Source organism: Bos indicus x Bos taurus, chromosome 5 (genome assembly GCF_003369695.1).
Source record: "Bos indicus x Bos taurus breed Angus x Brahman F1 hybrid chromosome 5, Bos_hybrid_MaternalHap_v2.0, whole genome shotgun sequence".
Lineage (NCBI taxonomy): Eukaryota > Metazoa > Chordata > Mammalia > Artiodactyla > Bovidae > Bos > Bos indicus x Bos taurus.
The window spans coordinates 76,654,673-76,668,641 of NC_040080.1; the positions used below are offsets into that span (position 1 = coordinate 76,654,673).

General features: G+C 39.3%; 1 protein-coding gene across 1 annotated transcript in view; it reads left to right on the forward strand.

Annotated features, from left to right (window-relative positions):
* The first annotated feature begins 1,696 nt into the window (after positions 1-1,696).
* MYRFL (myelin regulatory factor like) overlaps positions 1,697-13,969 on the forward strand; it is a 101,374-nt gene continuing 89,101 nt past the window's right edge. Inside the window, exons 1-2 of the mRNA XM_027543472.1 lie at positions 1,697-1,819; positions 11,014-11,126. Of these exons, the coding sequence (XP_027399273.1) occupies positions 1,697-1,819; positions 11,014-11,126 (236 nt within the window). The remainder of the gene's footprint in view (positions 1,820-11,013; positions 11,127-13,969) is intronic.

The following is a 13,969-nucleotide window of genomic DNA, read 5'->3' on the forward strand; positions in this document are numbered from 1 at the left end:
CCAATTCACTGGTAAAGACCCTGATGCTTGGAAAGACTGAAGGCGAAAGGGGTGGCTCAAGCGACTGAGCACACATCCTTAAGCAAATGAATGTCTCGTTTCTCTTCCTATCCTCCATCTTTTCCTCCCTCCTCCTCCTCCTCCTTCTTTGGCATATCCACGAACATTTATGATATGATTCCTCATGAGCACTGGTACATCAAAGGGAAGCTCTACGCTTAAGTTCAAAGGGCAATCAATGTGGGGGTTGCGGGAGGTGGGAACACTGGTTGCTATTTAGAGTCTTTAAAAAACCTAAAGGGACTTCCCAGGTGGTCCAGTGGTTAAGACTCTGTGCTCCCAGTGCAGGGGGCCCAGGTTTGATCCCTGGTTCTATCCCTGGTCAGGGAACTGGATCCCAAATGATGAAACTAAGACCTGGGGCTGCCCCCCAAAATAAAAAAATTTTAAAAATCATAGAATTGTCCTAACAGACAAATTTTTTCATCTTACCTGTTGTCTGAATAGTCTGGGCAGCACTGTTTTGGGACAAAGGGTGAAAAAGTAGTTAAAAAGGAACAGGGGGGCATCTGGGTTTGAGGGAGTTATATTGGAAGGGGGTCATTTGGGTAGAAACAAGAAGGGTCCTTACGCAGGACTGGTCCCTTACACAGGGAAACATAAAGGGAGGTCCTTGCTGTATGCACCCTGTTCATAACTTCAGGGAAGCCCTGTGTTCCCGAAGGCACATGCATGCCTATGACTGAGTCTTGTGGATGCAACTTAGATCTATCTGTGGTATCCCTGGTGGATTGAGGTTTTTTCCCTTGTCTGCCCAAGGCCAGGGGCAACAGGACAGGTGAGCTTCCTGCAGCTGTCACTGTGCCTGGAAGTGGGGCAGAGAGTTAGGGTGAAGAAGGACCTTGCTTCCTTAGAGCAATGAAGGCAGTGGGTCTCTGGGACTCCTGGAGGCCTGGGCAGTTTCTGCTTTTGTGAGCAGAATGGTGACAGCCTTTCCGGGCCACAGAGAGAAACCTAGAAAAGGGTGGCATCAAGGTTTGAACCTGAGCCTTCCTGACAGTGGGTGGAATGCTCAAGAACACACACTTTGCAGGTTTGGGTGTTATAGACCAGCCTTGAAGACATTTAGAGCAAAGTGATTATTTTTAAAAGCACATGATTTCTTTTAAGAGCCATTTGAGTGTCACCCTGTGTGTGTAAACAATTTTATCTGACACTACGGATTTATATTGTGGAATAATTTCCTTTGGGTCTGGAAAGCACAGCTGTGGTTTTGGAGTCCTAGAGAAAGCCAGCTAGCCTGGGGTTCATCTCTCCTGGCTCAGTAAGGAATTTGGACAAGTCACATAGGCAGGTCCTAGATGCCATGGACCATCTCTTAGTTCTACCTGGGGATGGAGGTTGGGGAGGGTGGGTGATGTAATGCAAGCAACACAAAGGTCAGGTCTGAGAATCTATGGGCCACCTCCTACTTCTACGTGGGGAGTTGTGTGTATGTGTTTGGGGGGTGTGGGGTGTGCTGTATAAAGCAGATGGGACTCCAGCAGGGGCTTCAGTGGGAAACTAAACAGATCTTTTCCTCCGTCTGCTTCTCTTAGCAATTGTCTTGACCAAAGCCCAGTTGAAAGCAAGTTGCTTTCCCTCAGTTGGCTGGCATTGTTGGGGAGGAGCAGGAACACAGGCTGGGGTGGTAGTGATGGGGGCGGGAGTGGGAACACTTCCAGGAATCAGGGCAGGCCTGTCGGCTTCCCTGCAGGTCATTTACAGCTGTGTGACCCCGGGCGAGCTCGTTAACCTGTGTGATCACGTTGCCTTCTCTGTACACTGGAAATAATGCTAATTGCCCACCCCCTAGGGCTGTTAAGAGGACTGGTGAGGTCGGGCAAAGTGCTTCTCCTTTCCAGAGTAAGAACTCCAAAGTCCCTCTGAAAGTCACTGGACAGCTCCGACAGGCTTCAAGCTGATTTCCCTTCTTCTGTTCTTGTCCTGGATAGTTCTTTCCTGCAAAGCAACTATAGTGACCTTTTATAAATGTAGAGCGAGACTTCCCTGGTGGTCCAGTGGTTAAGACTCTACTGTGCAATGCAGGGAATGCGGGTTCGATCCCTGGTCCGGGAAGATCCCACAAGCCACAGAGCAACCAAGCCCACGGGGCAACTACTGAGCCCTTGAGGGGCAACTAGAGAGTCCATGGGCTGCAAGGAAAGATCCCACAATGACACAATGAAGATCTCGTGTGCTGCAACTAAGACCAAATGCAGCCAAACAAATAAATAAACAAAAAACTGTAAAGCATATCATTTCAGTTTCCAAAGGCTTCTCATTGCTTTGAGCACCTTCCCTTCCTCCTCCCCTGTGCTCCTGTGCTCTGGCCACACTAGAATGGTTTGTTTCTCTGACAAGCCATCTCAGTCCAGCCCCTGGGCTCTTGCAGGGCTGTTCCCTCTCCCTAGCATGCTCTGCCCTCAATCTGTGCACGGCTGGCGCCTTCCTGAGAAAAGCCTCCAGGTTGAATGGAGCTCCTTCCCCAACCACCTATCACACCACTCTATTTTATTTTCATCACCACCCAAAAAATCCTGTTTATTTATTGTTTCTCATATGTCATGTACCTCCTCCCCCACTGTTGCTCTCTTCCCCTCCATTTGAATCCAAGCCTCCTGCGTGGATCTTGTTAATTTTTCTCAAGGCTGTGTTCTCAGAACCTTATACAATGCTAGGCGCATAGTAGATGCTTAGCAAGTACTGGTTGAATCAACGAGAGAAGGAATGAGTCTCTTCTCATCGCCATCTTATCCTTTCTCCAAGTCTAGCTCAAGACAAAGCCCCACTACGAGGTCATTTCTGACCATCTCGACCTTTAGGGGTGTCTTCCGTCCATCTCCCTCTGAGTTCATGTCATTGAATGGAGCTGGTGATCTCTTTTGTCTCTTCCCTTTCCAGCTGCCTCTCATCTGCCTGTCTCAGCACCCATCAATTTTTCCCATTTGTGAGGTGCTTAAGATTTTTAAAATTTTGTTTTAATGCCATTGGGTGAATTAGCAAGCCCAAAGCTGAAGATTAAATGGCCCTCCTACAACTCATATAACCAGTCCAGTGATCTAGTACTGAGGTACCTTACCCCTAGGAGGAATTCAAGGCACTGGATTACATGAGGGATACGGGTGTGTGGGATAGACAGCTGAAATAGTGCATATTGAATTATACCCGGGAAATGTCCACAACCTAGGTTATGACCAACCTAGACAGTATATTAAAAAGCAGAGACATTACTTTGTCAACAAAGGTCCATCTAGTCAAGGCTATGGTTTTTCCAGTGGTCCTGTATGGATGTGAGAGTTGGACTGTGAAGAGGGCTGAGCGCCAAAGAATTGATGCTTTTGAACTGTGGTGTTGGAGAAGACTCTTGAGAGTCCCTTGGACTGCAAGGAGATCCAACCAGTCCATCCTAAAAGACACCAGTCCTGGGTGTTCATTGGAAGGACTGATGTTGAAGCTGAAACTCCAATACTTTGGCTACTTGATGTGAAGAGCTGACTCGTTGGAAAAGACCCTGATGCTGGGAAAGATTGAGGGCAGGAGGAGAAGGGCATGACAGAGGATGAGATGGTTGGATGGCATCACCGACTCAATGGACATGAGTTTGAGTAAACTCTGGGAGTTGGTGATGGACAGGGAGGCCTGATGTGCTGCGGTTCATGGGGTCACAAAGAGCTGGACACGACTGAGAGACTGAACTGAACTTCTTTCTTTATGTTCCAGAATTGTGAAAATGGCAGGCAGAGGAATGATCATGTTTTAGAACATAACTCATGATGCCACTGGGACTTTTATCTTTTATGCAAGTATAGAGTGGTAGTCATGAGTGGAAAATTTCTCTATTTACTCCAGGGCTTTTGGTCAGTTTAGGTTTTATGTTTTTATCTATTTTAGTAATTTATTTCTCACTTGTTTTAGAAAATCATTTTATTCAAAATTGTGCAAAGTGAAAAATAATTTTCCAAAGTGTGTAATAGGAATTAAAAAAATGATAAATCACTCTAAATCCTACCATGTACCTACTGTCAATGGTGGTAGAATATTATTTCATCTTCTCTATGAATATCTATAGATGGATGGATAACTAGATAGATGGTAGAAATAATTTTGTAAGAAATGGACCTTAGCTCACATGTACTATTTAAATAAAATATTGATATTAAATATAAATATTAACTTTTGTTGAATTTAATAAGATAAAAAGAACTTGAAGGGAAACTGAAGGAATTATAGAATTTAAATGATTGTTTATATACTATTAGAGATAGTTCTAAATGATTCTCCCAAGATTAAGAAAGGGGATTTAAAAGTCACTACAAAGCTGAAACAGTTAGTTCTTTACTCAGTGGTTGAGATTTAGTGTGATGAAGATGAACTCTGAGATATGAATAATAGAGGGATTGATATCACATCTCTTCCCATTTTCCCTCTCCCTATCTTGTAAATTTTGTTGCTGATGTTTTTTCCTTTTTAAGGGTTTATTACTTTTACATTTTGATTTGTAACCACATTTCCCTCAGCTATTCAGTTTAAGTCCTGTATTCACTGTTCATCATTGTTTTCCCCCTTCAATTTCTATATTTCTGAGTTCTTTCTTCTGAATTATTTTTGCTTGGTGGAATTTCACTGTCAAGGAGTTATTTTCAAGAGGAAGTCATGGGGGCTTTATACTCTAAACTTTTAAATTTTGGAATTGTCTGTCTATTGCATTTATGTTTGAAAACAAATTGGGTAGGTAAAGATTTTGCAACCTACTTTCTCTTGAAATGTTATAGAATTTATTAAATGACTGCATAGTATTTCATTAAATGAATGTCAATTAATGGTCATCTATTCTCAATTTTCTATTATTATAGCAAGTATATTATCATAAGTATATTAAGTGAAATTTCGGGATCAGAGTATATATGAACAGTCAGTTTTTTTGAAACATCTGCTAGCTCTTTTTAGATAGATTATTTAATATGTATTCCTGTCAGCAGTGCATAAGAGGGTCATCTTATTTCTATCATCATTAACAGTGGATTTTATTAATTCCTTGAATATATGCCAATTTTGTAAGAAAAATTTCTTATATTTTAAATTGTTTCTTAGTAAAGTTTACTATATTTTATGCAGTTATTAACCAATTTGATTTTTCATTTTATGAACTGCCTCTTTAAGTCTTTTACTATTTTTTATTGAAGTGTAGCTGTTACTTTACTGATTTGAAAGAATGTTTTGGGTATTATGGATAATTACTTTTTCATGTATATTGAAAATATTCCTTCACTTTGTTTATAACTTTCTTCGTGGATTAAAATGCTTATTATCTTCAATGGATACTAAAACTATTAGATAAAAATTTAATGAGGAACAGAATATTTGCATAATTTCAAAGTATTTTGCCACAAATTACAAAAAGAATAGTAGTAAATTTATAGTGGAGAAAGTTGTCAGGTAGTACCTTAACCAAGGGGTGAAAATTAGTATCAATAATAATGAGATATTATGGTCCTCCTAATATAAGGCACTAAGAGATACATAATATCATTTATGTAATACTCTTGCCAAACACACAAAATTTGAACTTAACCTTGAGAAAACATGAGGCAAACTAAAATTGGAGCACCTTCTATAAAATAATTAGCCTATACCCTTCAAAAATATCTATAGAGGCATGGAAACTAAATGTATTGTGTTCCACTGGATTTAATTATGTACCAGAAAAAAATGCTATTAATGACATTTATTAAGACAATTGGCAAAATTTGAATGTGGAATATAGATTGTATAATAAAACGGTATAAATAGTAAGTTTTCTGATTTTGATAATTGAATTGTGGTTGTGAAGATAATGGTTATACTGAGGAAGATATACTGAAGTAGTCAGGGATGAAGGCACCTGTACTCAAGTGATTCAAAATGATATGTATAGGTGGGTGTGTATCTGTGTGTGTGTGTGTGTGTGTGAGAGAGAGAGAGAGAGAGAGAGAGAGAGAGAGAATAATGAAAATGCAGCACAGTGTTAATAATTGATGAATGTGAGTGAAGGTTATGTGTGACTTTCTTTGTATTCCTGTAGTTTCTCTTTAGGTTAGAAATTATTTCAAAATAAACCATTAAAAATTCTTCCCTGCACAAAAAATGTATATATAATGAAATTTTATCAAGGCTTTTTAAAAAAAATAATTTTTGACTTTTGTGCCATGCTTGAAAAAAACCTTCTTTATCTCAAGATTGTTAGCATAGTCACTGATGTTTTCTTTCTATGGTTTTATTTATTTATGTTGAAATTTTTGATCTATCTGGAATTTTGTTGTGGGAACAAGCAAATAATCCAGGTTTTTTTCTCCCAAATGTATAACCAATTTTCCCCACAACATATATTGAATAATTAATCTTTCCTCACTGGTCTCAAAAGATATGCTTATCATGTACCTATATGTGTGTGTATATATATATATGTAAATATATATTATGAGGCTTCCCAGGTTGTTCTAGTGGTAAGGAACCCTCCTGCCAATGCAGGAGACTTAAGAGACACAGGTTTGATCCCTGGGTCGGGAAGATCCCCTGGAGGAGGGCATGACAACCCACTCCAGTATTTTTGCCTGAAGAATCCCAAGGACAGAGAAACCTAGCAGGCTACAGTCCCTAGGGTCACAAAGAGTCAGACATAACTGAAGCAACTTAGCATACACACAATATATATATTTAGTCCATCAGTCCAGTTCAGACGCTCATTCATGTCCGACTCTTTGCAACCCCATGAATCACAGCACTCCAGGCCTCCCTGTCTATCACCAACTCCCAAAGTTCACTCAAACTCATGTGCATCGAGTTGGTGATACCATCCAGCCATCTCATCCTCTGTCATCCCCTTCTCCTCCTGCCCCCAATCCCTCCCAGCATCAGGGTCTTTTCCAATGAGTCAACTCTTTGCAGAGGTGGCCAAAGCATTGGAGTTTCAGCCTCAGCATCAGTCCTTCCACTGAACACCAAGGACTGGTCTCTTTTAGGATGGACTGATTCGATATCCTTGCAGTCCAAGGGACTCTCAAGAGTCTTCTCCAACACCACAGTTCAAAAGCATCAATTCTTTGGTGTTCAGCTTTCTTCACAGTCCAACTCTCACATCCATACGTGACTACTGGAAAAACCATAGCCTTGACTAGATGGACCTTTGTTGGCAAAGTAATGTCTCTGCTTTTTAATGTGCTGTCTCAGATCAGATCAGTTGCTCAGTCATGTCCGACTCTTTGCAACCCCATCAATAGCAGCACGCCAGGCCTCCCTGTCCATCACCAACTTCCGGAGTTCACTCAGACTCATGTCCATTGAGTCAATGATGCCATTCAGCCACCTCATACTCTGTCGTCCCCTTCTCCTCCTGCCCCCAATCCCTCCCAGCATCAGAGTCTTTTCCAATGAGTCAACTCTTCGCATGAGGTGGCCAAAGTACTGGAGTTTCAGCTTTAGCATCATTCTTTCCAAAGAAATCCCAGGGCTGATCTCCTTTAGAATGGACTGGTTGGATCTCCTTGCAGTCCAAGGGACTCTCAAGAGTCTTCTCCAACACCACAGTTCAGAAGCATCAATTCTCTGGCGCTCAGCCTTCTTCACAGTCCAACTCTCACATCCATACATGACCACAGGAGAAACCATAGCCTTGACTAGACGGACCTTTGTTGGCAAAGTAATGTCTCTGCTTTTGATTATGCTATCTAGGTTGGTCATAACTTTCCTTCCAAGGAGTAAGCGTCTTTTAATTTCATGGCTGCAGTCACCATCTGCAGTGATTTTGGAGCCCAGAAAAATAAAATCTGACACTGTTTCCACTGTTTCCCCATCTATTTGCCATGAAGTGATGGGACCAGATGCCATGATCTTTGTTTTCTGTATGTTGAGCTTTAAGCCAACTTTTTCACTCTCCTCTTTCACCTTTTTCAAGAGGCTTTTTAGTTTCTCTTCACTTTCTGCCATAAGGGTGGTGTCATCTGCATATCTGAGGTTATTGATATTTCTCCCGGCAATCTTGATTCCAGCCTGTGCTTCTTCCAACCCAGCGTTTCTCATGATGTACTCTGCATATAAGTTAAATAAGCAGAGTGACAATATACAGCCTTGACATACTCCTTTTCCTGTTTGGAACCAGTCTGCTGTTTCATGTCCAGTTCTAGCTATTGCTTCCTCGCATGCATATAGGTTTCTCAAGAGGCAGGTCAGGTGGTCTGGTATTCCCATCTCTTTCAGAGCTTTCCACAGTTGATTGTGATCCACAGTCAAAGGCTTTGGCGTAGTCAATAAAGCAGAAATAGATGTTTCTCTGGAACTCTCTTGCTTTTTTGATGATCCAGTAGATGTTGGCAATTTGATCTCTGGGTCCTCTGCCTTTTCTAAAACCACCTTGAACATCTGGAAGTTCACAGTTCATGTATTGCTGAAGCCTGGCTTGGAGAATTTTGAGCATTACTTTACTAGCGTGTGAGATGAGTGCAATTGTGCGGTAGTTTGAGCATTCTTTGTCATTGCCTTTCTTTGGGATTGGGCTTCCCTGGTGGCTCAGACAGTAAAGCATCTGGGTGCAGTGCAGGAGACCCAGGTTCAATCCCTGGGATAGGAAGATCCCCTGGAGAAGGAAATGGCAACCTACTCTGGTACTCTTGCCTGGAAAATTCCATGGACTGAGGAGTCTGGTGGGCTATAGTCCATGAGGTCACAAAGAGTCAGACATGACTGAGTGGCTTCATTTTCACTTTCTTTGGGATTGGAATGAAAACTGACCTTTTCCAGTCCTGTGGCCACTGCTGAGTTTTCCAAAGTTGCTGGCATATTGAGTGCAGCACTTTCACAGCATTGTCTTTCAGGATTTGAAATAGCTCAACTGGAATTCCATCACCTCCACTAGCTTTGTTCGTAGTGATGCTTTCTAAGGCCCACTTGACTTCACATTCCAGGATGTCTGGCTCTAGGTGAGTGATCACACAATCATGATTATCTGGGTCATGAAGCTCTTTTTTGTACAGTTCTGTGTATTCTTGCCACCTCTTCTTGATATCTTCTGCTTCTTATAGGTCCATACCATTTCTGTCCTTTATGGAGCCCATCTTTGCATGAAATGTTCCCTTGGTATCTCTAATTTTCTTGAAGAGATCTCTAGTCTTTCCCATTCTGTTGTTTTCCTCTAATTCTTTGCACTGATTGCTGAGGAAGGCTTTCTTATCTCTCCTTGCTATTCTTTGGGACTCTGCATTCAAATGGGAATGTCTTTCCTTTTCTGCTTTGCTTTTCACTTCTTTTCTTTTCACAGCTATTTGTAAGCCCACCTCAGACAGCCATTTTGCTTTTTTGCATTTCTTTTCCATGGGGATGGTCTTTTTCCCTGGGTGGTCTTTATCCCTGTTTCCTGTACAATGTCACGAACCTCCATCCATAGTTCATCAGGCACTCTGTCTATCAAATTTAGTCCATACATATGTAATATTTCTTGATATATCCTGGACTCATGTGTGTTCCTTTGATGTGTTCATCTGTGTATTTCTCAGTAATTATTTCCACCCCCCTCCATAATTTTTCTGGTCAGTTTTATGTATTTACTTTTCCAGATGATTTTCAGAACAATTTCCTTGGGGATTATTTGACTTCAGATAACATACAAATCAATTCAAAAGGGTTTACTGCATGCATATAAGACTTTGTAATGTGATTAGAATAAAAGAGGAACAACCAGCCTCACTCAAATCATGAAGGACCTGGGTGAAGGATCTGGTAAAGAACCTGACAGAAATATTGAGACTATCACTCTAGTCCTCTGCCAAAGCTATTATGTGACTTAATCTTACCCACCAGCTTTAAAGTTTAGTAGTTCAAATTTTAGGCGAAATAATTGAATTGGTCACTGTCCTACCAATGATTCTTTTTCTCTGATTCAGTTACTTGTAAGGGTAGCTCAAGACTTTTAATAAGGGGAAATGTCTTAGAAAATGACTGTGGGTTTGGCAGACATCCTAAATAATGTCTAGTAAAAGCTCTTTGATAATGATTATTTTAGTCTAAGAATAATGACAGCCTTTCCATTTATCAAATTTCTTTTTATGATGCTTCATAGAGTTTCTTAGCTTTTTAAAAAAAAATATATTGTCCCCAAATACATGTTTAGATATTTTAGGCTTTTCATTATTTTGAATGAGATCTTCTTTTCCCCCCATTATATTTATTTGAATGATTGACTGATCATTTTTTGTATATACAAAAGTAATTAGTCTTTGTAGTTAATTTTTAACTGTCTACTTTATTGACTTTTCTGATCATTTCCTTGTGTTGTTAGTTGTTTCTCTTGAATTATCTAGGTATATAGTCATGTTATCTGCAAAGAAAGATTGTTTTGTCTTCTTTATAACGTATTTTATATTCTTAAATATTCTGGTATCTTTATAATGATCAGAAAGAAATCAATTAGCTCATTTTCATTTTGTAAATCCAGAAAAAGGACAGGGCTGTTGTGTTATATTTGGGAAGTCTAACAAAAACACAAGGCCAGATATTGAACTTCTTGATGACTTAACTGGAAGTAATCTGACCAGCCAACAAACCAATCATCAGTCCATCCATCCATCCATCCGTCCATCCATCCAGCTAGCCAGCCAGCCAATAAATCTTTTCTTTTTTTAATACCATAGATACTTGTAGATACAATAAGAAAGACACAGTCCCTGAAGTCAGAGAATTTAGATATAGCAACAAACACAAAAGCAAGTGATTAAAATAGTACATAAGGCAAAATACATGGTGTTAATGAAAGCGCATAGAAACGGGCACCTAAGCAACCTTGGGTGGTCAAGGAAGGCTACTGGAAGAGGGTAACATCTAGAAAGATTTCTGAAGGAGATATTTGCATGGAAGGAAGACTGCATTCTCAATAAATTCATTATGCCATTTAGTTGCTTTGAAATTTTAGTGATCAACCATTCTGAAATCTTCATGAATCTCTAGATTTTTCAATTTGCCTTTGCAGCTCAAGGTGCCAATGGTACTCTGGGGAACCCCACCCTGGATACAAGTCTACTGGAGGAGTTCCTGGGCAATGATTTCGATTTGGGAGCCTTGTAAGTAATAAGAGCACTGCTCTCCATTTGGTGTTTAAAAAATTATGAAATAATTAAATGAACTGGGAAGTGCTTCTTCCTTTTCTGTTTTCCAGAAGAGCTTGATACTAAGTAGAGTTGGTCTTATTTCTTCTATTAATATAAACCTTCTGCAAATTTCATCAGTGAAGCTAACTAAGTCTGGAGGTTTTTGGTTTGTTTTGCCTTTTTTTTTTTTCTTTTAATAGGAAGGTCCTCCCTTCCAATTCTGTATCTTTAATAGACATGGGGCTATTCAAGTTATCAATTATTAATTATCAGCTTAAGCAGTTTATGTCTTTCAATGGCTTTGTAAATTTCACTTATCACCTATTGAATTTACTGGCATAAAATTGTTCATCACATTTCCTTATTATACTTTTAATGTCTGTAGAATCTATAGTGAACAACAAGTGTTGTCATTGATATCATGTCATTGATATTCATGTCTTTTTTTCTTGATAATTTATTAAGAGGTTTATCAGTTTTCTTAAGCTTTTAAAGAACCGGCTTTTGGTTAAAATTATATTCTTAATTGTTTTTCTGTTTTCTATGTCATTGATTTCTGCTCTTATTTTCTAATATTTATATAGCCATACCCATTTTCTTTTAAAACAACTTATAAGCAATAAAATTCAATTGTTGTCTCGTGTATGGTTTTGTGAGTTTTGAGAAATTCACAGAGTTGTGTAACTATTGCCATGGTTACCACACACAACCATTCTATCACCCAATACATTTCCCCTACATTTCCACTTTGTGCGCATACCCATCATACTCCCTTAACCACTGGTGAACACTGATCTTTCTTTTTCTATCCCAGTAGTTTTGCTTTTTCCAGGATGTCATATAAGTGAGGCCCTATGGTATATAATACTATGAGTCTGACTTCTTTCACTAGGCATAATGTCTTTTTTTTTCATTCTTCTTTTTGCTATTGTTGTTCATTCTTTTTTATTGCTGAGATAAGCTCTGTTGTAACAGTTTATTTGTCCAGTTACTCATTCAAGGATATTTTGATTATTTCCAGTTTTGACAGTTATGAATAGCTCTTATAAATATTCATGCATAGGTATTTGTGTGATCAAGAGTTTTAATTTCTCTAGGGTAACACTTTGGATAAAGTCTGCTGGACCATGTTATAAGTGCAAGCTTAACTTTATAAAGTTGCATTACCACTAGCAATATATGAGATAGCCAAATTTTTCTCTTCATCACCAGTTCTTGGAATTATTGGTTTTTAAAAAACGTTATTATAGCCATTCTAATAGGTTTAGCATGGTATCCCGGTTTGTTTTAATTGGCATTTTCCTATCAACAACTGATGTTGAGCCTTATTTCATGTGATTGTTTACCTTTCATATATTTTCTTTGTTCAAGTGTTTGTTCAAATATTTTGCCCATTTAAAAAACTAAATTTTTCATATTTTGTAGTTTAGAGAATTCTTTAAATATTCTGGATATTAGAGCTGTGTTGGATATGAGATTATGAATACTTTCTCCATGCCTGTAACCTGTGTTTTCATCCTCTTCACAATGAATTTCCCAGAGCAGAATTTTTAAATTTTGATGATGTCCAATAGACCAAATTTTTCTTTTGTGTTTTGTGTTTTATATCTAAGAAATATAGATATTGCCTAACAAGTTGTCAAAGATTTTCTTCTGTTTTTTTCTAAAAGTTTTAGTTTTATATTTAGGTCTGTGATCCATGTTGAATTAATTTTCGTATGAGTTTTGAGATACAAGTTGAGATTAATTTCTTTGTGTATAGATGTCTAGTTGCTTTATGAATTCCTTGTTGAGTAATTTTTTCTACTGAATTTTCTTTATGCTGTTGTAAAAAAATTAGTTGACCATGTTTGTGTGGATCTATATCTAGACTCTTTGTTCTGATCCATTGATCTGTGTATCTATTATTTTGCAAGTACCACATTATCTTGATTACTGTAATCATAAGTCTTAAAACCATATAGTGTAAGTTCTCCAAATTTGTCTTCTTTTTCAAAAATGCTTTGATAATTCTAGTTCCTTTGAGCTCACATAAATATTAAAATCAGCTTGTTTATATCTATACAATCTTATTGAGATATAGACTGCTGCTGCTGCTGCTAAGTTGCTTCAGTCGTGTCCGACTCTGTGCGACCCTATAGACAGGCTCTTACCAGGCTCCCCCATCCCTGGGATTCTCCAGGCAAGAACACTGGGGTGGGTTGCCATTTCCTTCTCTAATGCATGAAAGTAAAAAGTGAAAGTGAAGTCGCTCAGTCGTGTCCGACTCTTAGCGACCTCATGGACAGCAGCCTACCAGGCTCCTCCATCCATGGGATTTTCTAGGCAAGAGTACTGGAGTGGGGTGCCATTGCCTTCTCTGAGGTGTAGACTAGGATTGTATTAAGTCTAGAGATCCATCTGGGGAAAATCAACATTTTAAGGGCTTCCCAGGTGGTACAGTGGTAAAGAACCTGCCTGCCAATGCAGGAGAGGCAGGTTCGATCCCTGGGTCAGAAATATCCCCTGGAGAGGGGAATGAGAACCCACTCCAGTATTCTTGTCTGGCAAATCCCATGGACAGAAGAACCCAGGTGGGCTACAGTCCATGGGGTCTCAAAAGAGACATGACTTAGCAACTGAGCATGCATGTACGACATCTTAAGAAAATTGAGTCTTCCAAGCCATGAACATAATTGTTGGTTAGTCACTAAGTCGAGTCTGACTCTTTTGAGACCCCATGGATTGTAGCCCACCTGGGTTTTTCTGTCCATGGGATTTGCCAGACAAGAATACTGGAGTGGGTTGCCATTTCCTTCTCCAAAAGATCTTCCCAA